Here is a 22945-nt window from a genome sequence, read left to right as displayed (position 1 = left end):
TCTTTGTTTCTTTTGTTTACTCCTTATACACAAACGATATGCCTCTCGCACACGATGTGAGGGGCATTATGTTTTACATTCCCCAGAAATGGGGATTAGATTCAAATTCCGGGGGGACCACTGACATTGATGATTGGATACCAGGTACGACCATGGGGTTTCGAAAAGTACCCTAAACATGCTAAACAAGGGAAGCAATTCTTTTCCAGATTATGAAAATGCATCTCTTAACAAGTATTTGGCTTGTGAAACCCTACAAGTATTGAATATATATCCCTTTTTTTCAGCATTTTAAACATCGTTTTGACACACTTATAACGTTACATAGGCCTATATACGTAACGTACCTGCCCACTCTGTCCCCTTTTACGGGTGGTCGCTACTGGTATCCACTAATCAATGGAAGTGGGCCCCCCGGGCGGCCTCTCGAGCTCTAGGAGGAGTCAAATGTGGCTTTGGAAAGTCGTCCTCAATCGGATAAATCGCTGTTACCATAGTAGCAACCAGAATTTTGCACACGAAACGCATATTGAATGTTTCCGTCGCAGATGCGAAACGAAAAAAAAATCTCATGTCACACAATTTGCATTGCAGGACTGAGTTTTACGACCATGATGACGGGCCCAAAAAGTCCCTTCCAAAGTCAACTACCGTTGTAAATAAGCGTCCGCGTCCTCAAACGAAAGGTCGGGATTGCGTGTTTCATTACGCAAAATATGCGAGCGTGAAGCACGAGCTTTTTAAAATGAACTAGGCAGTACATAAAGCATATCTCAAATTCTACATGCACATAATTATAATTACGTAATACGTACGCAAACCAAGTCAGTGTGTACAGCGAATTTATTGTTATCACGTGGTATGTTCTTATCAATTCGATTTGTTTAACCCTTTCAGTCTTGTTTGATAGCAACATATTAAGTTGGATTTAATCTGTATATAACGATAAAGTAATCACTATTTTATCTCGCACAAATGTGTTGGCAGAGATGGAATATGTTAATTTCTTTCAAAATATCAGTTAGTCATATGTAACCTAAATCACTGTAATCATTTCTGTGCAGAAAATACAATCCATATCTATACAAAGAATGGTACATCGATGGAACAAAATACTTTTTATCTTTGTGCCCGAAATAGGAAAGGCAAAGAATAATCATGATCAAAGACCCGAAATCCAGATCAACATACTAGGAAGTGAAAAATATCAAATATGTATGAGAAAGGTATCAAATAAGTGAATGATACAACGCACTGTAAATACGCCTATCCGTTTCATCACATGAGTAATGTAATATCGTTCAATGTTCATGTTTAATATTCTAGGTATTTTATATTTTGTAGTATATGTAACCAACAGCAATCTAGAAGAAATGATTGTTTGTGATTGTTCTTACTGCACTCATGATACCTAGTTTTATTCCTGACTACACTACACTGTAAAAAAAATATTGGGTAAAATTTTAACCAGCACGAGGGTAATTACGTGTCCAACCAATTTGGGCAGTATTTTACCCAATGTGGGAAGGATTTGAAATTGTCCTGTAAGCAGTAATTACTCTAGAACGGGCACAATTTTCATCACACTGGACAAATAAAAATGCCCCCCCCCCAAAAAAAAAAAAAAAAAAAAAAAAAGAAAGAAAGAAAAAATCCCAATGTTTGATGAGACACATAACTACTCTCATGGGTCATTTTTAGCCAATATCTGTAAGAGTGTGTATGTTTTTCATACGAATTATAATATTTTGTTTTCCCCCTTTTTTTTCTTCTTGCTTTTGGAAATTTAAGGGGACTCCCGAACTCTCTCCCCCACTGGCTACGCGTTTGCACTTTGTACTACGTTTTAAACACTCTATAGTTTCAAATCAAGTCATTATTAGGTAATTACAATGTTGATTACAATCTTTATTATGCGCCCTCTCACTTCGCATGTCAAAAGTCATCTAACCGATGGAAACGCCTGTTCAATCCAAACAACAACGACAACAACTTGTTTAGCAAACAAGCTTTGAACAAACTCCCATTTATATGCAGTATTGTCTTTGGCCGTGGAACAAGACGTCCGTGTCTTTAATCGGGGGGAAACTACCTTACAAGTCGAAGACGGAAAAGTTTTCTTCTACATTGAACTTCCCAAAGTAGACGACATGTACGATGTTGGGACATTTGCTGCTTGGGACTATGTGGTTCTGGCCATATCCTTGGGCATCTCAACCGGGATAGGTATATTCTATGGTTGTACTGGAACCAAACAATCAACTACCAAAGAATTCTTACTGGCTGATCGTAATATGAGTCCATTCCCTGTATCCATGTCATTGATCGCGAGCTTCATCTCTGCAATCACAGTCCTTGGGACCCCCTCCGAGATGTACCTCTATGGCTCAATGTTCTGGCTATTCTCTTTTGCCTACATAGGATCAGGTCTGATTGCTGCTCTCTTTATGCCTGTTTTCTTCCGTTTGAGTATCACCAGTGCGAACGAGGTAAGATCAGGGAATTGAGACAACCTGATCTAGTCTACCACATAATCTATTTCCCAAAGGCTTAGGCCAACCAAACAAAAACTTGATTTGAATAAAGAGATAAAACTCAAACGATCACGACGCTGGAAATTTCACCAGACTTGGACGTAAAATAAGAAATTTGACATATCAGAATTTTGCATCTTTTTTTCACAAACAGTTCTATGCGCAAATCAGTGATAAGGAAATGAAAGAGTCGATAATATCATACACTCAACCAACCATGCCAACCTTTTGAATCCTATCTCTCTCTCTTAACTGATCCCGCCACTTCTTTGGAGATTCTTGGAGTCCAGATGGAATGTAAATGTATCGTATGAATTATACAACATTCTTTTTTTAAGATTTGACAATAAGGATAGGCTTTACATTACTGTTCAGCAAATTACCATAGGTTACAACAATGGCAAATTTACACTTCCATTGAGGAATCAAACTGTGTTGCACATTACAATGAGGAGAAAATTAGAAAATTGCACATTCCACGTAATAAAAATACAAAATAAAAAAGTGTATTACTGACGTTATCTGGTCAAACATTTGAATACCGACAAGGATGTACATCTAACTTTGTTATGAAAATAAGCGGAATAATAAAAGATAATACTTTCTTAGAATCTCATACGATTTTCGTTCAAATTTTCAGCGTTATGCTTAATGTAATTATCTCTTTTGATTAAAATCAATGATATGCTAGGTTGAAACTTGACCCTTACTAAATGAATTATTTAATTTGATATAGGCCCTGATGAGATGTGGACCGTCAGAGATGTTTCCTATATTCCTCCACCTTTTGATGTTTGACCATCATAGAATCAGGATCACGTGATATACTGATCAAATCATATACTTTGCGTTATACCCAATTGCTGCACTAATAATATTTTTGTATACAACTTTTTTTTCAAATTTACAAATATCGTCACCATTCTCTTAAGCCATATGAAAGGATCAGAAGAAATATGTTGAGAAAATCCATTTGAAGATTAAATTTTGATATAATGCATAATAATACCCAAGGAATTCATTGAGACCATTAACGACGCTAAGTAATGAGAGATAATATACGTACAGCCTACAGTTTAGTTCAAAAATCTTGAGAAAAAAGTAAGATTTAAAACAAAATTATGGATTTGGTCTCCTTGATATAACAATCTAGTAATCAACCCCTAGGAGGTGATTTGGTGCCAGTCAGAAATTTATTTCTTGAAACGAAACGCACGTGTGCGCTGATAAAGTAAGTAATAAGAGCTATATAAACAAGTTTACATTAATCAAACCAAACTATCTCACATTGGTGATAGGCCTACATGATATTATATGTTTAAAGGCTCAGTGGCTATCCGGTCTTTGAATCACTATAGGTCCGAGGTTCATATTCCACAGCAGCACCTACGTCCTTTGACAAGGCGTTTACCTTCGTTTGCCACTCTCCACCCAGGTGTAGTAAATGGGTACCCGGGAGGAAGGAATTCCTTGCATGCCCGAGCACTCCTCTTTGGTCGAGTAGCCGTGCTAAAGCAGAAGCAATAGTATGCAGCGATTAGAAACTTATATCAAGCGATATAATGTTAAATATTGTATTATTTTTATTATCATTATCATCTTCACAGCTTTTTATTTTGGAACGAGCACTATCTAGATAGTTTATTGATTTGGAGTCAAGCATTTGCAGAAAAGATGCATTCACAAATTCAGTATTTTCTTGCATCCCCCCCCCCCCCCCATTTTTTTGGTCATGCGAGCATGAACTGGCATTGCGTTTGGGATACATCAAACTGTAACTAAATCACGTAAAGTGATTTTGTAAACATTTAAGTTGAGAAGTAGAAAAATTTTGGCATTCAAATTTTCGATTAAGAAAAAATTTTATGCCAACTTTTTTGTAGGGGAAGTTATTATAATGAGCTGAAAAAAAAATATTTGACTTTGTAGAGAGAGGAGAATAGCTTTTAGAATGAGTCCAAATGAGTCAGTCTTAGCTAAAACTTGTCGTTGATTATTAGCATTTACACGAAATGAAACATTTACAAATTAGCGCACCTTGAGCTACTTAGAGTTTCAAGAATCAGACACGATGACAACACTTCTATGCGAGCCTAAATGTGTTATCTCAACATGTTTTATACGAGCAGTTGATTATTGCATGCATGCTGTTTCAAGGAAGAGTGTATAAGAAAACACAACAAGAACTGCTACTTTTTTTTCATTCTACCCAAATGAGAAGAAGTAAATTCTTCAGACGTGTTTTCACCTTTAGCGAGATATCAATTCATAAGTGTCAGCAAGCCAAACTAATCAGGCACCATTCATGCATGATGTGTGTTGCATTAAGTCTGAAAGTATTTGTAAGGTTCCCAATAAAATGCTCATAAGGATAACACAGTCGGTCGACAGGTCCTCAAAAAGTAGCTTCATTAATTTATTCCAGTGATATTCATGACAAGAAAGGTTTTGCATATTCAATGAGCTGGGTGCCGACAAAAACACCTCTTTTAATTCAGTTATTGCTGCTCTGAATATATATCACATTTCATAATTTTGGTACCATAGTGAAAAAGAATCATTCTTTAGGGTCATGATGTGTTTGAATGTATTAAACAATGTGCAATGTTGGTGAAACTTTTGATCTAAAACACGCTAAATAATGATTATTTTAACCTGTCAAAAGCTGTTATTTTTACACTTTATTTCTGTTTGAGCCCAAATGATTTTTAGATCATAATAAAGCTGAAGACCTAAGCTTTAATATGATAAAGATTGTATAAGAAGAGGTGTTATAAATGGGTCGGGATCTACCTTTAATAGGCCACGTACATTTTGCAGCTTGAAAACAAGAAAACTACTCTCTGATTGGTCAAAGAGACAATACGCACACCCAAATTCCAACGGTTTCCTGCTTCAGGCCTATCTAAGGTCACACTCACAATGTGGTAATCTTTTCAAATTACCCGGGCACGTCGTTTTGAAACATTATCCAGCCAATCAGAACTCTGGATTTCATGCATGTTACTCAGAAATTTCGTCTTGTATCTTGACGGGAAAAGCTTGATCCTGACCCATTTCCAAAGTGCCACATATCAAGAGTGACAGTGGCGGACCTTGGGTCACGGCACTGGGGGGCTATCAGAAAAAAAATTTGAGTCACTTCATACGTATCTCACTAATCAAATATTGCAAGCGCGAAGCGCGAGCTGATAATTTAGGAAATTCAGACTTGAAGAGGGACATTCTAAGGTTTGTTTGAAGGAATTCACTAACACCATATTTATTTAATTAACCAAATGATGCGAGCGCAAAGCACGGACTGGAAATGTTTTCTATTCAGACCTTAAAAGGGAGCAGTGCACTTTAAGTAATGAAAAAGAAACATAAAGCTATAACTCGTGTGAGAAAATATATTTGGTGTATATTAACTTGAAAACGTGATGTTTTAGTACAACATGATATCTCATTAAGCAGACAATGCAAGCACAAGGAACGATGAGCACACGGGCCCTGAGCAAATTATATTTCATAAAGTTATAAAAATATTTCTTATGTAATATAAGATAAAATATATATTGAACATAATGTACAATGATTTATTCTTTCCCACTATTTCTCTTCCTTTATCCTTATTTATCTCGTTTTCCCCCATTATTTTCTTTTGCCGATGGGGGGGGGGCACACCACTGAAGAGTATCATTGTAAGAAAGTACAAAGTATGAGATTTAGGATGATATAGATGTTATTTGGACTAAAAATAAAAGGTTTTGCACAATTTGCAAGAGAAAACATGAAAAGACAATTCCGTTTTATGACATGTTTTTAGGTCTAACAGGGCGATTCCACACTAGAACTTCAAAAATATCATAAATTTCAACATGCTTTCAATAAGTCATAAGTAGTGTAATATTTTACTATGATACCTAAATTTTATGAAAATTATGAGTTTTAACCAAAAGTGAAGACAGATATAGTTTTTTGGGGGGAGAACAATGGAATTTTAAATTTTCAATAATTTTGCTCATTGAATAGTCAAGTACAAATTCTGCCTGAAACAATTATTTGCAAAGCAAGAGAAGATTGAAAATATCGCAGGTCAATAGAATAAAAGATCATTGATGGTTCCAAATAATATCTACAACATTTTCATGATCCATAATAGGGGCAGCCCTGATTTTTCCGAACCTATTTTTGGCAATGTCCCGTACGACACATGACAATGCAAAAGTTTTTCCTACAATTTTATTTTTGATGATGCAATTTCATAAAATCAGTTTCTCTTTGTTTGACCCGTGGGTGATCGATTTATTCCATAAGGATCTAATTACTGCCCTTCATTTTTCAATTATTGTCCTATTAAAAGTTGTCCCGTACGACACACGCTGTGTCGTACGGGACATGTCCCGTACGAAACACAGTATAATACTGCATTTAATTGCAGGATTTGGATTCAGAAACCATAAATAGTAGGCATATTTACTTTCATTTAAATGATTTAACATAAAGTGAACTGAAAAAGTACTTTGTTTATCTCCATAGAACATGAAATAGGTGATTCTAAACATTTTAATTGATTTCATGTAGGCTTATTCTTTTGTGAATCCCTTCAGCTTAACTGGTGATTTTCACTGATCAGAGCAGGTTAATTTCTTTTCATTGAGCATGAAAAGAAAACTTTTATAATTATTTCAACCTAGCCTGAAAGATGACTTCCTCTTGCATGCTAATGTGGAATTATTATAAGATGTAAAAAAATACATATCAATCATCATGATCATCTATTTGGACTTCCCTTGATGATCACTATTTTTTAAATACAGTAAACTCCTTACTTTTTTCAAGTTGTAAAAAAAATCTGGAAAATAAGACAAACCATATGGTTTCATGAAATGCAGATGGGTTTGAAAAAGTAGAACCGCATTTCTTTAGAAAAAAAAATTGTGACCAAAAAAAGCAAAAAAAGTGACAGTTGTGACATATATCATGTAGATATACATTTTATTAAAAAATCATAACATTTTAGCCCCATAATTTACACAAAGTTTCATTCATTCATTGTTTGTGTTTGGAAATCATCAATTAATTCCCTAAAATATAACTTCACACAAAACCTGAAGTTTTTCAGCTCGTAAAAATGCTGTGAACACTTGTCATGAAAAAATTATAACATATTGCTCCCAATTGTATGTATTGAGGTTACTTAATTGTATTGTCCTGAATGACTACTTATTAAAAGATTTTTCATAAATAAGCAAGAATTTAGGGGCAATGGTCCTTCTGATTGATAAGGACTTAACAGAGCTCCTTACCTCTTCCCTCTACCACGGCCTTTATCTCACCCCGTGAATCTCTCTCTTCCACTTACCCATTACCCAAACCTTTTAAAACATATTAGCGTTGCTCCTTGGAGCTAAACCACAACTACAAGATTTATCGAAGCTGTGTAAATACATTTATCGTTCAGAGTCCAATATTTTAAGGCGTGAAGTATGAATAAAATGTAAAATTACGAGAAAAAAATAAAGAAATTCCAAATTAGTTCTGTGGTCTGCTTAAAATGTGAAATCGAACGTATTAAGTAATTGAATACGGATAGACCTTTAGAACAATGTCAAATTTATAGTTGACCGTGTACAGACAAACAGTAGTAGTTTTTCCTTGGGGAAATCGTAGAATTTACAATGTTCCAAAACATATTCATATTATGTGTAACGTCTGAGCTAATCACTGGAAAAGTATTCTTGCATGATTGTTTGTAATGAAAGTGAGAGATTTTGAGCGTACTTTCGGTGGGTTCTTACGAAGACTTGTATACGACTGAATACGATGATAAACCTACATTTCTAAATTGTAATATTAGGGAGGGGAAAGCACCTTTTTCCATTCCTCATTCTTCCTCTGATTGAGTATGACCATTCGTTGTGATCTAAGCTTAAAGCCATATACAATTGGAAATTGTCGCTGAGCTTTTAATACAATTTGGTATTCAGGAATTCATCTCCAAAACGGCGATCCATTTCTAAACCATAGGATTTTTTTTACCAATTACGTAGAAACCGACCCCCTTACACACACACACAATAAATTGTAAGAACTTACATTATTTTACTGAAAATTTCACAGAATTCACGAAAAGTGTGCACCAAATTCTTCTATTTCACCTAAGCCAATGCAAAAGCGCCCATATAACTGTATTAGCCAAGCTCTGTCTCTTCGCTCCCACACTTTCGATATGTTTTCTCGAAAATTTGTATGACTTTTGCCCCCTACCCCTCTGCATACGGACGTGCATATAAATCAAGTGTTTTTGTGTGGGGGGAGAGAGCCTGAAAATTTTTGTTTTTAATGTCTTTTCAATGTGTCCCGGTAGTCAGAGCCCCAGCTAGTGCGTTGCTATGACAACAGAATAAGACGGACAGAAGTATTATGGATCTTTGGGTGTATATTTCTCGAATGTTGATATACTCGGTAACTGTAAATCTTTAATCAGTGCTTTATCCTCAATAATTCGGACCACACGTCAAAGTCCAAGGATCAGCTCACTTCTGAGTGATAAGGGTTTGAAGAATTAACTGTATATGGCATATAGCTTGTTATTACCATTATCGTAAGAGTCCATATATAAACAGATCTATGTACATAAAATAAAAACCAATATTGTGGGTCTGTGAAACCATGGACTTACAAAGTTGTAAGTCCATGATTCAACTGACTGTTGATATAATGTTGCTTAGATTTGGAAATAAATGCACCTCTTGCTTGTTTTTAAAAAACCTTTTATAATAAGATAATTAAAATACTATTAGGCATTTCATGAAAGAGTCGAAATGATTCCATATTTAGGATGCTTTTTTCCTCCGTAAGTTATAGCTTACATAACAATGAAGGCTTTAATGGATATGATCTCGGCAGCTGATTTGTCTATTTTTGTCAACGCGATCTGAAATAGTGTAATTTTTAATGATATATATAAATTTTTTGGGAGGGAGGGGGGTCAGAAAATGATTCGGTCTTTATATTCTCCCTCACCAAGGCTAAAGTTATTTAAAATTTTTAGTTTAGAGTTAGCTGTATAGGGTTGTCGATCAATATTTCGGGTTGGGGGTGGAGTGAAAAAATATTTAAAAAATCTTTCGGCGCGCTCAATCTGCGCCAAATTTTGCGCATGAATTAAGAGCTCCGAAAACATGACAATTTTCTATATGTATAATAGTATTCTAATGTCAAGTACAATGGTTTCATAGTGCTCTCCGCTGATTAAAAAAAAAACGTTTTTGCACTGAATAGTATTGTCAAAATTATTGGGGGTCAAGAATCTATATTTTCGCCCCTGCCCCCGAACGAGGCCTCAGGTTAATGTGATTGGGAATTTAAAGAATTCATAGATTTACATTTATTTGGAAGTTCATAATAGAATGCTCCAAATACTTAACATCAGTCATCACATTCCCTCGTCGAAAGGGGTTGGTACCATTAAAAACACCACCCTCTGCCATACTCTATTGTACCTTGATATATTATGTTAAAGGTCTTATCTCTGCAAATTAAAGATATCGCTGTTAAAAGTAGGAATTTGGCTCACTCCTGCATAGATTACTGTAAAGCCTGGAAAGAGTGACACTACAAGCTCCCACATGCCCTCATCTACATTATACACCAATCAGGGTCTGATGGGTGTTTATACATGGAGATGAAATGATTATAAAATCATTCTCAAGCATTTTGAATATAATGATTTTTTTTTAATCGGTCGCTGTGTTCCTTCGCATAATACAAAGAGACATATTTGGGGCTAGGGGCGACAGACTTGGCCAAAGCAGTCTAGTCTCCATTGTACACACAATTATGCTGCTCATTATATGCCATTTCCATTGTATTGAATAAACCTACGTCGAAAATTTCTCGAGCTGCTCCCAGAATCCCCACAAAATTTTGGTCCTCTCCAATCCAATTGATTTTTTCCTTAAAATGGTTAAAAATTGTACCTTTTTCCTTCTTGCCGCAGATTGCACATTATTTTGCGCGAAGGATTGCAGCCTTTGTGCGCCTTTAAGTTTGTTAATCGTGATCACGTGGTTCTGACTCTCTTCTTTCAATGAGAGGGTAGTGGATTCGAATCCCAGCCATGGTGTATTTTCCTTCAGCAAGAAATATATCCACATTGTGCTGTACTAAGCCCAGGTGAGGCGAATGGGTACCCGACAGGATTAATTCCTTGAATGCACTTTAGCGCTCGAAGGCAGCTCGAGCTAAAGCCGGAGTAACAATAGTGTGCCTGGAAATGAAATACATCTTGATAGATGGCAATGATTATCACTGCCCTATCCTTATTCTATGTTTACAGTCCAAGGGCTATTAAGCTGATTAGTATAATAGACAATGCCATGATAAATAATGGTGACGATTCTTCTCATTCTTTGGAGAAGTGTTGTGGCTCAGTTGATACGTTTCCGAACTTTGAACCACAAGGTTCGGGGATATAATCCCACCGCAGCACCCGCGTCGTTTGGCAAGGCATTTATCTACATTTTCCGCTCTCCACCCAAATGGGTACCCGGCAGGAAGGAATTCCTTGAATGCTCGAGCGTCCGATCAGGGTAGCCATGGTAAATCCGGGGTAATAGTATGCGCTATATCATGTTCAATGTTATTATTATTGCATATTATTATTATTATTACAAGGGAATGACAGTGGGATGAGTTCCTTCTGGCAAATCGCAACATGCACCCAATAACCAGAATCCTTGTCCTTGATCGCTGGCTTCATCTCAGCCACAACAGTTCTTGGTATCTCCAGCAGAAATGTACATTTATGGTTCGATGTTCTGGTTGTTTGGTCTGTCATACATCGGGAGTGGCTGGTCTTAATAACAACACTGTTCATGCCTATTTTCTACCATCTAAACATTATTGGCCCGTACCTGAAGTCAGGTATAACTTAGATCATGGTCTAACTCTGTGCAAAAAAATGGGAAGCCAAAAGTGTCAAAAAATTTATTAAGTTGTATGTTTCTTATGTTTACTGTGCTCTTTCCTGATTCATCGACGGTGAAGATAATCATCTATTTATACTTCCTAGACTATTGTGAATGATTTTGAGAGCCAATTGAGCTGAAATATGATATCTTTACCGTTATTGATTTAAGTAGCAATTGGCTATCCATACTTAAACACAACTTTAAACATGAGTTTAAGTTAAACCCGACTTCAGAATACGGGCCTACAAGTGCAAATGGGGTAGGTATTCTGAAAGATATGAAGTAAATTTTGCTGCTGCATATTAGGGTCTTAAGTAACATGTTTTTTTTACAAAGTGAGCATTCTCCGCCCCCCCCCCCCCCGAAAAAAAAATATAATGTTTTTACGGGCTTCTTTTGTGATATTATAAAGCAACGATACTTTGTAAAAGACATATATCATACATGTCATAATATTCACTAAAGTGCGAAATTTGAATCTACACTTGCAGACTTAGATCTACAACTCCCCCTTTCTTGTAGCAAAGTAGAGGGAAGGTAGAAAATATGTCAGTGGGTTCGAAATATAATGAAGTCGAAATCTTTGAAACATATCTGCTCTTAAGTGATTCATATTTTTTTCAATGACAAATCACCCCCCCCCCCAAAAAAAAAAAATGTAATGCAAACAGCTCTCTCGACAAAATGTGTTTCCTGCAGGTTTCCATTTATTTAGCCCTGTATCTTTCAAGGTAGGGATAGAAATTTAGAAAATACAATAACAGATAACAATGCAATACTGACTTTTGAGCTACGATGATCTTCATTTATTTGATGTTCATGACATAATGTGAACGAACGAAGATACTTTTGTTTAGTTAGCTTCCTGAACCTATATTATCTGATACCACTATTTGTTTAATGTGACTAAACCAAGTGCCGTGTGTGTCCTAGATATTGATTTTTTTGTAATTAGGTCACCCAGAACAAAATTCCATTATTGAAAACCCATTGAATATCCAAACTGAGTACCAATTGGCAGTTGGTTTCAATTTGGAGTGCATGGAGAATAAAACAATGGGTACCCATTGAAACCAATAAGCCATTATTTTTTCCCAAGTGAAACCATTATATTGGTAATTGATCCCCATTGAAACCAATGGACTATAATTTTGTTCCAACTGGAATCAATAGCCAATTGGTTTCAAATGGAACTACATGTAATAGCAAATTGGTCTCAATTGGAATCCAAATTGAAACCAGTTAAACATCCAATGGGTGTTCAATGGGTTTCAATTTGAAATTTGTCCTGGGCATGCTCAGAAAGGGCACAATGAGCAAAAAAAAATGTTTGGAGAACAAAGGGTGCAGAATGGGTAGGTGCACATTCTGGGAAGCGGCGCGGTAGGTGAGGGTGCACATCTTAGGGAGGTCGATATAAAGTTTGGAAAATCAAATCAATCAAAATCAAATCAGCTGTTGATTGATTGCAGAATTAAGAAGGGGTACAAATTTCGTTTTGCTTGCCAGTGTCGGAACTCCTCTGCCTCAGCGTGAGGGTGCACGTGAATCCAGTGCACCCCCCAGCCTATACGCCCTTGGGTACGAAGCAAGATGTGAAAAAATGTATTTGTATAAACTCTGGAATATTTTGCTCAGTCAAAAGAAAGATCTAAAAGTATTAAAGAATAATGAGGTGATCTGCTGCATGTTCAAAAATGCATGTTTAGTTTAGCGATAAAATACAACTACATATAGGCCTAAACGTTTGCGGAGAGGGATTCATTTTAGAACATGCATGTTCATTAATTGATCTTGCCCATGTGAATACAAGAGAAAACACGTAAATATACTACATGGATTACATATTACAGAAAAAAATCCAGTTCGTAAACCAAAGCAAAGGTGAGAAGTTAAAAGAGATTGTTATTGTATGACCAATACGCGCATTTAAAAGCCAGTCCTCTATTCTACTCGAGAATATTAGTATTGTTATCACTTCTTTTTCCAAAACGTAGGCGCTAGAACTTCATGAAGATTAGATTTGACAGTTCTTTTTTCCGCTTTTGTCCTGTCCTTTTTATGTTATCTCACATCCACTGTATTTCATTTAGATTTTTTCTATTATAATCTTGTTTCTTCTGTAATGATTAGTCTCATATCACAAATATTTACACGATTTCAGGTTTGTGTCTCCTTTCAATGGTGTTGAATTACGTTACATTTCGTACCCTTTAGCAAAGGGAAAATTAAAGGTCATGTGTCTGTGATGATACGTGATTATAATGTTAATACACGATGTGACGACGTCGACAGTGGCGTCCCGCGGGCCATTGCGTGGGGGGCGATCAATCGCACGCTCAATATCAATAGGCTAGGTCCCACTGCACTTACGGATGCAAAGAAGATGTAAAACGTAAAAAAGAGTCTTGCCATCCGTTTGAAACCGCTGTGCATCCGTCGTGTACATGGTGTATTCATTGCAGACGTGTTACGCTCTGTCCATCGAGCAGCCGTTCACTGTGATTTCGTCCGCGCAAAATTTTTTAGCTGCAAAAAACTTTTAGAACGGATCAACTGTAAATCCGCAACATATAGGAGCAACAAACGTCCCATGTCCGTTATCATTCGTTAAATTCGTTTAAAGCTAATGAACTATCCTTGAACTAAAAAAAGACCCACTTCATCCATTTTAAACATTCTCATATTACAGATTCTCCAATTCATTGACGGCACACCATTAGAGCGGAAGACTCAATCTAGATTCTTAGGCGTCATCATAGATCAAGCTTTGTCTTGGAATGAACATCTGCACCATATCATTATATGTATCTCGAGAAATATTGGAATAATTTCCAAGTTGAAATTTATTTTACCACACAAAACTTTATTTCTATTGTATAATTCGTTAATACTCCCGTATGTAACATATTGTAACGTTGTTTGGGCTAATTGTGGTTCCACAAAACTTACTTCTATTTTTAAATTACAAAAAAGAGCAATTCGCATTTGTACAGGATCACATTATTTGGCTCACACCGATCCTTTATTTTTTAAACTGAAAACATTAAAAATTGCCGACTTATATACTATTCAAATAACTATAATTATGTTTAAATATATTAACAATCTGCTCCCTTCGTCCTTTGATAACATGTTCAAATTTAATAGTTCTGTCCATACTTACCCAACGCGCATATCCGGAAACTTTCATCTCTCTAACCCCAGACTGTTAATTGCCTCTAAATCAATACGACACCATGGTCCTGACATTTGGAATGGTCTTCCAAACAATATTAAAACGTGTTCAACCATATACTCATTAAAAGCCACTCTAAAGAAAACTATCATTCAATCTTATCAACCCCACCCTCCAAATTAAAACATTCACTCAAATATTCACATTCGCTATTTAATATTCTGATTTTACTCAACTGCTATACACAGCACCAGCACCTGCGCTTGCAATGCACCCACTTGGTCAGTAAATATTAATTTTAGTCACGAATCTTTTATGAGGCCGCCATCAATTCAAGCCTAACAGCTCACGATGGCGGTCTCCTGCGTTCATTTATTACATTATATGTATATGTTTACATTTATAAAAGATTAATTTATACTCACATCCTTATTTGTATTTATTATGTAATATGACCACATTGTTTATATTGTGAATTATTTTGTAGATTGTAATTATAAATAATTTTGTATTGTGTTTTTGAACGCAGAAATAAATGCAAACAAACAAACAAATGTCCGCTGATGATGTCATATCTCCTTTTATTCTTTTTGTTTTATTATATAAAATTATAATTATTCAAAGTTTGTCCACCAAGAATGAAAAGAAAATCTAATGACTGCTGATTGAATGTTTAAGATAATCACTGCTGCTACTCTTGTTATTTTACAATGAAGGCATATACGCACATGTATTTAAATAATTATGAAACAATTATTTAATGTAATAACATTTAAAAAAAATCGAAAAGGGATTATGACATCATCGGCCCATCCATTGCATATTCATGATGTTGTGCATAACAATGTTATGAAATATTGCTAATGTCTAAAATTCATTAACTTTATTCTTGGTTATCAGATTTTGATGATGTTTTGAGCGTTTTTCGAAGTAAATTTTACTCATTTCGATATTATTATTTTCAGTCCGGAGTATCCCTTTGATAAGGACTATTCACTCATGTGTTGACTTGATCAGAGTTTATTTGAACTACAAATAACAGCTGCCCATTCCAACTTTCAAAAATTATGTGCAAGATTAGAATTTAAATAAATTTCAAAAGATAATAATAACTATGAGATTTATTTCCTTTTTCAATGAGTTATCCATGACTTTCAACAAGTGCCCCACTTTGATTCGTGCTATCAATCACCTTGAAAATAGCGAAAGGTTTCCTTTAATAAAAAATGTTATTTCATCATGACCACCCCCCCCCCCCCCCACCACAATTTTCATTGAAAATAAGATCTCGCCGATTCTCATTATTTTCTATTTTCTTTTCTCATTTGCAGTATCTTGAAATGAGATTCAACAAGGCAACTAGAATTCTTGGAACTCTCGTCTTCTTCGCCCAAATGGTAATGAACTTTTTAATTTCTTAGTTTTAAAAGAAAATTATCGTTCTTTTTATATTCTACAGTGCGTATCAAAAAAAAGTTAACACTTAGAATTAATCCTGTTAAATTGTGTATTTGTAATATCCTGAAGCTCTTTCCACATTTAAACATTGGTACAAATTCTTTAAGCAAATGACGATATAGCTGTTACAATGTGTTTAAATGTACCTTTTTATTTAAATTGGCTAAAATGATGTGCAAAAGAAATGTATTAGAAATGTACCGCACGGTCCGTTTATTTTCGCGTCTTTTCCTTGACACAGCGTGAAAATGAGCATTTCTGCACAAACTGATTTACAAACATGGACAGTGCTCACTCAAGGTTAACATTCTATCAAAACTTTTACTTTCATTGGATAGATGAGACCCAAACCCAAGAATTTGTGAAAATATATCCCCATGATGTATATTTTTTCAATCCCTGGACTTTTTCGAAGCGTAATCTTTTTATTGATCGGAGCGTTGTTGCAATCGATTCGTTATTCATTATTGAGAGAATTTCAATTTAAAATGTTATACAATATAATCTTTCTGAATCATCACTTACACAGGTTTCATTTTATAGCAAGTGACAAATGTTCTTTCTGTAGCAAATACGATGAAACATATAAGCATTTATTTTTTTAATGTGAAAAACTAGGGGATTTGTGGGAACGGAGTAGTAAGTTGTTTAGCCTTCCAATTCTCAAAAAACTAAGCTGGATGGAAATCCATATTGGTCTGGAGGAAACAACCGAAAACATACAATTACTTAATCATATAATTTTGCTAATCAAATATTAAATATATCAAGGGAGAGGGAAGGGTAAACCACCAACTCCTGAAGAGATAAAGGAAAAGTTACTTATTAGCAAAGAAGAAGAAAAGAAGATTGCACTAGAGCGTAATACGTAAACGCGACACTATAAAAAATGGGAATATTTAAAGGTTTTAAACATTAACCAAAATAAAAATAATGGGGAAGGGAGGGGGTGTCTGGAAAACGAAGACCGAAGACCGAAGACCGGGGACACGTATCACACTCGTGTGAAAGCGTTTGTAGTTCACGCACGAAGCGTGTACAAAGCAGTGCAAAGTGTGTACAAAACACGTGCGCGGGTTAGAATGGACTTTGGACCTTGCCCCCTACACATGTTCTCCCATTGACATAACGCATGTCCCCGGTCTTCGATCTTCGTTTTCCAGACCTGTTGTTGGGTGTCTGGAAAACGAAGACAGAAGACCGGGGCCATCGCATCCGTCTAGCTAAAATAAACCATTATTATATTCAGATCATGCAAATTCAGGAATATTCTGATATTGGATATGTAATGAATTATGATTGGTTAATGATTAATTGTATGGATATCGTAATGTGAATGATAATTGATTGAGCAATATATCGCGCTCAGCTCAGCTGGCATTAAAATTTTATACCATTGACATAACGCATGTCCCCGGTCTTCGATCTTCGTTTTCCAGACCTGTTGTTGGGTGTCTGGAAAACGAAGACAGCAGACCGGGGCCATCGCATCCGTCTAGCTAAAATAAACCATTATTATATTCAGATCAAATTCAGGAATATTCTGATATTGGATATGTAATGAATTATGATTGGTTAATGATTAATTGTATGGATATCGTAATGTGAATGATAATTGATTGAGCAATATATCGCGCTCAGCTCAGCTGACATTAAAATTTTATACCATTGACATAACGCATGTCCCCGGTCTTCGATCTTCGTTTTCCAGACCTGTTGTTGGGTGTCTGGAAAACGAAGACAGAAGACCGGGGCCATCGCATCCGTCTAGCTAAAATAAACCATTATTATATTCAGATCAAATTCAGGAATATTCTGATATTGGATATGTAATGAATTATGATTGGTTAATGATTAATTGTATGGATATCGTAATGTGAATGATAATTGATTGAGCAATATATCGCGCTCAGCTCAGCTGGCATTAAAATTTTATACCATTGACATAACGCATGTCCCGGTCTTCGATCTTCGTTTTCCAGACCTGTTGTTGGGTGTCTGGAAAACGAAGACAGAAGACCGGGGCCATCGCATCCGTCTAGCTAAAATAAACCATTATTATATTCAGATCAAATTCAGGAATATTCTGATATTGGATATGTAGTCAGTTATGATTGGTTGATAAGTTAATGATTAATTGTAAGGATATCGTTATCATCAGCTAGGGCATAATTAATACATAACAATTATAACGTACAGTACACCTCATACTGCGCAATCACGTACAAGCAGTCTCAACTTAACTGCCGTTTGCAACTACCATTGACATTACGCGTGTCCCCGGTCTTCCGTCTTCGTTTTCCAGACCTGTTGTTGGGTGTCTGGAAAACGAAGACAGAAGACCGGGGATCGCATCCGTCTAGCTAAAATAAACCATTATTATATTCAGATCAAATTCAGGAATATTCTGATATTGGATATGTAGTCAGTTATGATTGGTTGATAAGTTAATGATTAATTGTAAGGATATCGTTATCAGCTAGGGCATAATTAATACATAACAATTATAACGTACAATACACCCCATACTGCGCAATCACGTACAAGCAGTCTCAACTTAACTGCCGTTTGCAACTACCATTGACATTACGCGTGTCCCCGGTCTTCCGTCTTCGTTTTCCAGACCTGTTGTTGGGTGTCTGGAAAACGAAGACAGAAGACCGGGGATCGCATCCGTCTAGCTAAAATAAACCATTATTATATTCAGATCAAATTCAGGAATATTCTGATATTGGATCAGTTATAATTTGCTGATAAGTTAATGATTAATTGTATGGATATCGTGATGTGAATGATAATTGATTGAGCAATATATCGCGCTCAGCTGGCATTTGCAATTTTACTACCATTGACATAACACATGTCCCCGGTCTTCGGTCTTCGTTTTCCAAACCTGTTGTTGGGTGTCTGGAAAACGAAGACAGAAGACCGGGGATCGCGTATTAATTTGTCTAGCTAAGATAGGCCTATAATATTCAGATCAAATTCAGGAATATTTTGATCTTGGATACGTCATCTGCTATGATTGGCTGCGGATAAGTTATGGTTATTAATATCGTTATCAGCTAGGACATAATTAATAAGGATACATAACAATTATAATTAATGTACATATTTTACCCATGGAATTCAGCCATTGCAGTTCTCAAAACTGTCATAAACTTGCATACAATACACCTCATACTGCGCAATCACGTACAAGCAGACTCAACTTAACTGGCGTTTGCAACTATTTTACTACCATTGACATTACGCATGTCCCCGGTCTTCGGTCTTCGTTTTCCAAACCTGTTGTTGGGTGACTGGAAAACGAAGACAGAAGACCGGGGATCGCATTCGTCTAGCTAAAATAAACCATTATTATTTTCAGATCAAATTCTGATATTGGATATGTAATCAGTTATAATTGGCTGATAAGTTAATGATTAATGTTATGGATATCGTGATGTGAATGATAATTGATTGAGCAATATATCGCACTCAGCTCAGCTGGCATTAAAATTTTACTACCGGGGACATAACGCACGTCCCCGGTCTTCGATCTTCGTTTTCCAGACCTGTTGTTGGGTGTCTGGAAAACGAAGACTGAAGACCGGGGATTTTGTCTAGCTAATTACCACTTATAGCGTGCTATACGGACACGTTTTCGTGCAATTGTACTTCGTTTTCTTCAAGTCGACTTATAAAAACTGTTGCCATGACTAGATACGATATCTCGCCAAGTCGACTTATAAAAGGTCATAAAATTATTATAGCCTATGTGGACCCCGGGGGGGGGGGCACTCGACCAAAACTGGGTGTGCCGCGGGCGAGGCAAAAAACTATGCCTTGGAGCGGCTTTCTTTGATCTTTTTTCTTAATAAGACGAAAATGCTATGCCTTGGAACGGAAATTCGAGTGTAAAAATGGGGGTCCCCTCCGCGGCACATACACACTATGCATTGTATACTTAGTGCCACCCCCCCCCCCCCCCCCCGGATGTCGATGGCATGATTAAGTTTCTCGCCATGTTGATGGCACTTAAAAAGGGATGGTCCGGGCTGAAAATATTTATATTTTAATACATAGAGTAGAATTCACTGAGCAATGTGCCGAAAATTTTATCAAAAATCGGATAACAAGTAATATTAAGTTATTGAAATTTAAAGTTTAGCAATATATTGTGAAAACAGTCGTCTTGAATATTCATTAGGTGGGCTGATATTGTCACATCTCCACTTTCCGTTTTCCTATGTTATTAAATATAATCATAATTTTTACATTATTTTATATTCGTGCGAATAATATGTCTCCCTTATAATGAAATAAGTTGCAGCAATAAATATTTGTTGCACTAAATCAGTTGCCAATCCAATTTTTCTAGTTCTTGGATGAAAAAATTTGAATAAACCTAATTTCACATACTAAAATACAAAAGAACAAGTGGAAATGTGACATCATCAGCCAACCTAATGAATATTCATGACGACTGTTTTCACAAAATATTGCTAAATTTTAAAATTCAATAACTTTGTTATCCGATTTTGATGAAATTTTCCGTATTTTACTCAGTGAATTATACTCTATTCAATAAGATATACATACTTTCACCCCGGACCATCCCTTTAAAAGCTCCGTATAAAATAAACCTAATTGTAATAGAAAGCAATGTCATGGACCTAAGACAGGTGGGAAGCGCGCCCTTGTAGAACGTTTTCCATACGGTCGGCGAACATGAAACACGAGTGCGTCGCACGCATACTACTTTGCGGTTAAACCCGAGACGTTCCCACGCGTACATTTCGAGACATCAACATTCAGTCTGTCAGTACGCGTTTTGAAGAAAATTACCCTGTTTACACGTGCATCGGCTTTTGGTTCAGAACCAAAAGCCGATGCAGAATTGGCATTTGGTCTAATTGCACCGCAGAATCGGCTAACTCTCTCTAGGAATCGACATTTGGATCTCTTAGTCTCGCATTTAAACAATGAGAGAGGGAAAGAGAATAAAGAAACAAGAGGAGAAAGGAAAAGGGACATAATAATTGGAGTGAACAAATAATCATCCTGAAATAGGGCCTACTAATAAACAAGTGAGGAAGGGGTTAGAAATAAAGAGATGGCAAAGTGAAACGGAAATTTTAGGCGGGAAAGGGAAGGAAAAGAGCCAAAAATAAACGGGATGCGAAAATGCTAACATAAAATCTGAATAGAAAACAGAAAAAACAAGAGGAAAAAGAAAGAAATTAAAGAACACAACAGTGGCTGTCTCAGGGGGGGGGGGCTGGGAGCCCCCCTCCCTGAGATTTGGTGTGCCCCCCCCCCTGAAAAAAAATTGGCAGAGCAAAAAAAGGGAGAAAGAAGAAAAGATAAAAGGAAAAGAAGAAGAAAAGATAAGTGGAAAATAAGAGGAGGAAGACGAGTGAATGAAGTAATGTGAGGGAAGACTTGCCAAAAAGAATTTCATGGTACTATAAAAAAATCTTTGCTTGCGCTTCGCGCCAGGATTGCCTGTTCGATGAGATTCATATCTTGCTCAATACATGTAGGCTGATATTGAGCAAGTTTTGAATTTATTATACAAAACATAATTAGCTCGGACATCGAGCTTTCAATATTTTTTTTCATTCACAAATTTAAGTGCTCTGTAAAATGTCCGTTTTATTGTCTACATATCAGCATTTTTTTAAAGCTCACGCTGCGTGGTCACATTGTTTGATTTGCCAAGTTCCTATTGTCCATAATGTTCCATTAAAGAATGTATTCAGAGTGCCCAGATTGCCCAGATTCTAGGTCTAAATCTAAAACATGCGCGATAGCCTGCATGTTCTTTATTTAAAATCTATTTAAATTATCCAGTTTCACATCATAATATCAAAAATTGTCTGCTCGCGCTTCACGATCGCATTAGTAATGATACCCAATCATGCCAATTAACTATATCTTATTTATGATTTACAAAATATGAATAGTGTCCCGCTTTTAGGTCTGAAATCTCTTCTTTTTTCCTCTCGCGCTTCGCGCTCGCATCCATTGTTTCGTTACATACCTATCCCTTTTATTGATACAAAAAGTAATTACCATTCTTTTAGGTCGGAATGTTAAAAAAATGCTTTATTGAAATATGGCGTCTTCGTGGGTACCTATAAACAGTCCTTAACAGGTCCCTTTTCGATAATGCTAGGACAGTTAATAACAATTTCTGCTCGCGCTTTGCGCTTGCAGTAATTATCTAGTTACATACGCATCTTGTTCAGGTTCACAAACATTGCCCAGAATAGTCAATTTTCAGGTTAAAATATATACATGCGATTCCAAAAATTTTCAGAATTTGTTTAGAAAAAACACTGTTTTTGATTATGTCATATTCTTTACAATTGTTTACAATTTAGTAATTTTGGTACTTAATTTCCTTCTTTAATGTTGCTTTCACCCAAGAGTAAAACACAAAAAACACCTTGTAATTTTACCATTTAGGGCCTAAATGGTAAAATTACAAGGTGTTCTTGTTTGTATTATCTTTGCATAAAGTTTTTGAGCTTGCTGGAATGTGCACCAATCGTTTCATAATTTTTAGCTTCTTATTAGTTGAATTGTTTTAAAATAACAGGATTATAAGTCCTACTTGACAGTGTTAGTGTTGATAGATGCGTTATCGACTTTCAATATATTTTTACCTATAAAGGTGTCTTTTTACGTTTTATCTATTTGCCTGATTTCTTTCCTGAAATTGAACCCGAAATAAATATTCAAAAAATGAGATCAATATTATTGGAATCGGAGATATTCAGCATTTGTGATTATTATGACTAATCGTGTTCAATTGATCTATGAAA

At 36.0% G+C, this 22945-nt stretch overlaps 1 protein-coding gene across 2 annotated transcripts in view; it reads left to right on the top strand.

Annotated features, from left to right (window-relative positions):
• LOC121430941 (sodium-coupled monocarboxylate transporter 1-like) overlaps positions 1 to 22945 on the top strand; it is a 65883-nt gene that overhangs the window by 6807 nt on the left and 36131 nt on the right. Inside the window, exons 1-2 of one of the 2 annotated variants that reach the window (XM_041628378.1) lie at positions 2133 to 2489; positions 16004 to 16069. In XM_041628378.1, coding sequence (XP_041484312.1) covers positions 2151 to 2489; positions 16004 to 16069 — 405 coding nt within the window. In that variant the 5' untranslated portion in view covers positions 2133 to 2150. Of the gene's footprint in view, positions 1 to 2132; positions 2490 to 16003; positions 16070 to 22945 lie in introns of those variants that run through there. The other variant, XM_041628377.1, reaches the window with a different exon arrangement.

This window comes from Lytechinus variegatus, chromosome 17 (genome assembly GCF_018143015.1).
Source record: "Lytechinus variegatus isolate NC3 chromosome 17, Lvar_3.0, whole genome shotgun sequence".
Classification (NCBI taxonomy): Eukaryota; Metazoa; Echinodermata; class Echinoidea; order Temnopleuroida; family Toxopneustidae; genus Lytechinus; species Lytechinus variegatus.
This window is presented reverse-complemented; position numbering and strand designations above follow the sequence as displayed.